This window comes from Nicotiana tabacum, chromosome 2 (assembly GCF_000715075.1).
Source record: "Nicotiana tabacum cultivar K326 chromosome 2, ASM71507v2, whole genome shotgun sequence".
Lineage (NCBI taxonomy): Eukaryota > Viridiplantae > Streptophyta > Magnoliopsida > Solanales > Solanaceae > Nicotiana > Nicotiana tabacum.
Genome location: NC_134081.1, coordinates 39460720 through 39462396, shown reverse-complemented (window position 1 = coordinate 39462396; position 1677 = coordinate 39460720). Strand labels below are relative to the sequence as shown.

Below are 1677 nucleotides of genomic sequence, written 5' to 3'. Positions count from 1 at the left end.
GGCCTCCTTCCTAAGGATTTGATCAAGTTGATCGAGTCTGTTACTTCCAGTGGACCTCCTCCCCATTGTGATCTTCTCTTCCTCACCTCCTGCAATTCCTATTCTTAAGTATGGACATTGAGATTTATCATCATTCACAATCCTCCTTCCTTGAAATCCATCTCACCAAAGCAAGTGCTCTCAATGGGACCAATATCTAGTGCATAGTTAGCAAGATGATCTGCCAGTTTGTTGCCTTCTCTAAGAGTATGGGTTATTGTAACATTGCATCTTGACATAAGTTGTTTGATCTCCTCCACTTCTCTTGCCACGGACCAAGGAACATACCACTCTCCTTCCACTGCATTCTTCATTATCATAGAATCCGTGTGCAGATCAATAATGATATATCATGTTCAATACAAAATCTAAGAGCCTGAACCATGGCCTTAGCTTCTGCTTCTGTATTAGTTCCTTCAGGTATTTCTTTACCACACACATACATCATATCTCCCTCTGTATTCCTCAGAACAAAGCCAATAACACTTCTCCCTGGGTTGCCCCTAGAAACCCCATCAGTGTTCAATTTAATCCATCCTGCTGTTGGGAACTCCCATAAAACCTTAGTAATCTTCAACTTAGGAAGATATTGTTCCATCATTGTAACTAAATCTGGCCATTTGTGAGGTACGTGAAGTAGGCTAGGCTTCCTAAATTTGACAAGTGATTGGAGTGTATTAGATACCTGGTAAATGACCCTACTCACAGTTACTCCATCTTCATATTTGTAGTTGTTCCTTCTCTTCCGCAACTCCCATACAATAATGGGTGGCATTTCCTGAATTATAGGCTGTATTCTTGGTATTACATCAGCATTCCAACACTTGATTATAGCTTGGTGAAATGTAAGCTCCTCTATCCTAATTCCTGCACTTGGCAGAAAATACGACCATACTATTCTAGCAGCATAGGACGTGAAAAATAAGTGTTGCATTGTTTCCTCCATCGGATTAGTACAACACCAACACCTAGAAGCCATCAAATAGCCCAATTTTCTGATAAAGTCATCTAGTGGTAGCTTATTTCTCCATACTTTCCACATAAAGAAAGATATTTTAAATGGTAAACCTTTCACCCAAATCTTATTATAAGTATTGCATGGTTCTTGCCTCCTTCTCACATATTCCCAAGCTGATTTTACACTAAAATCTCCCCTAGATTCCAGCATCCAAAATGGCTTATCTAGTACATTATGTATCACTGGTGCTTTAGTGTGTTCAAGTAAGTGGTTGGGAAATTCCTCTGGCAATATTTCTCTAATTTTGGCTTCATCCTACTGTCCATCTTGCATTACATCATGAACATTATGAACTGTTTCATCACAAAAGAAATCAGGTGGAGTCATGAAATACAATGCCCCCAAACCTGTCCAGTTTCAAACCGAAATAGAGCTGATCCCATTTTCGTATGCCACACAATTTGGTGTTCAACTAAATCCCTGTATTAATTCATTTTCTTCCATACACGTGATCCAGCCCTCCATGGTACCACCATAGAATTGAGTTTTTTGCAGTATTTTTGACACATTAATGAACTCCACATAGTAGGTTTTGTTCTAAAGTTCCATCACAGTTTTCAAAACAAAGCCTTTGAAACATCATCGAGAGATCTAAATCCTACCCCCCTTCCTCACATGGC

The 1677-nt window shown here is 39.4% G+C and overlaps 1 protein-coding gene across 1 annotated transcript; it reads right to left on the bottom strand.

The window, feature by feature from the left end:
• Positions 1-355: 355 nt before the first annotated feature.
• On the bottom strand, positions 356-985 carry LOC142166532 (uncharacterized). Its single transcript, XM_075225918.1, has one exon. The coding sequence runs from the start codon at positions 983-985 to the stop codon at positions 356-358; it is 630 nt and encodes a 209-aa protein (XP_075082019.1).
• Positions 986-1677: the final 692 nt, after the last annotated feature.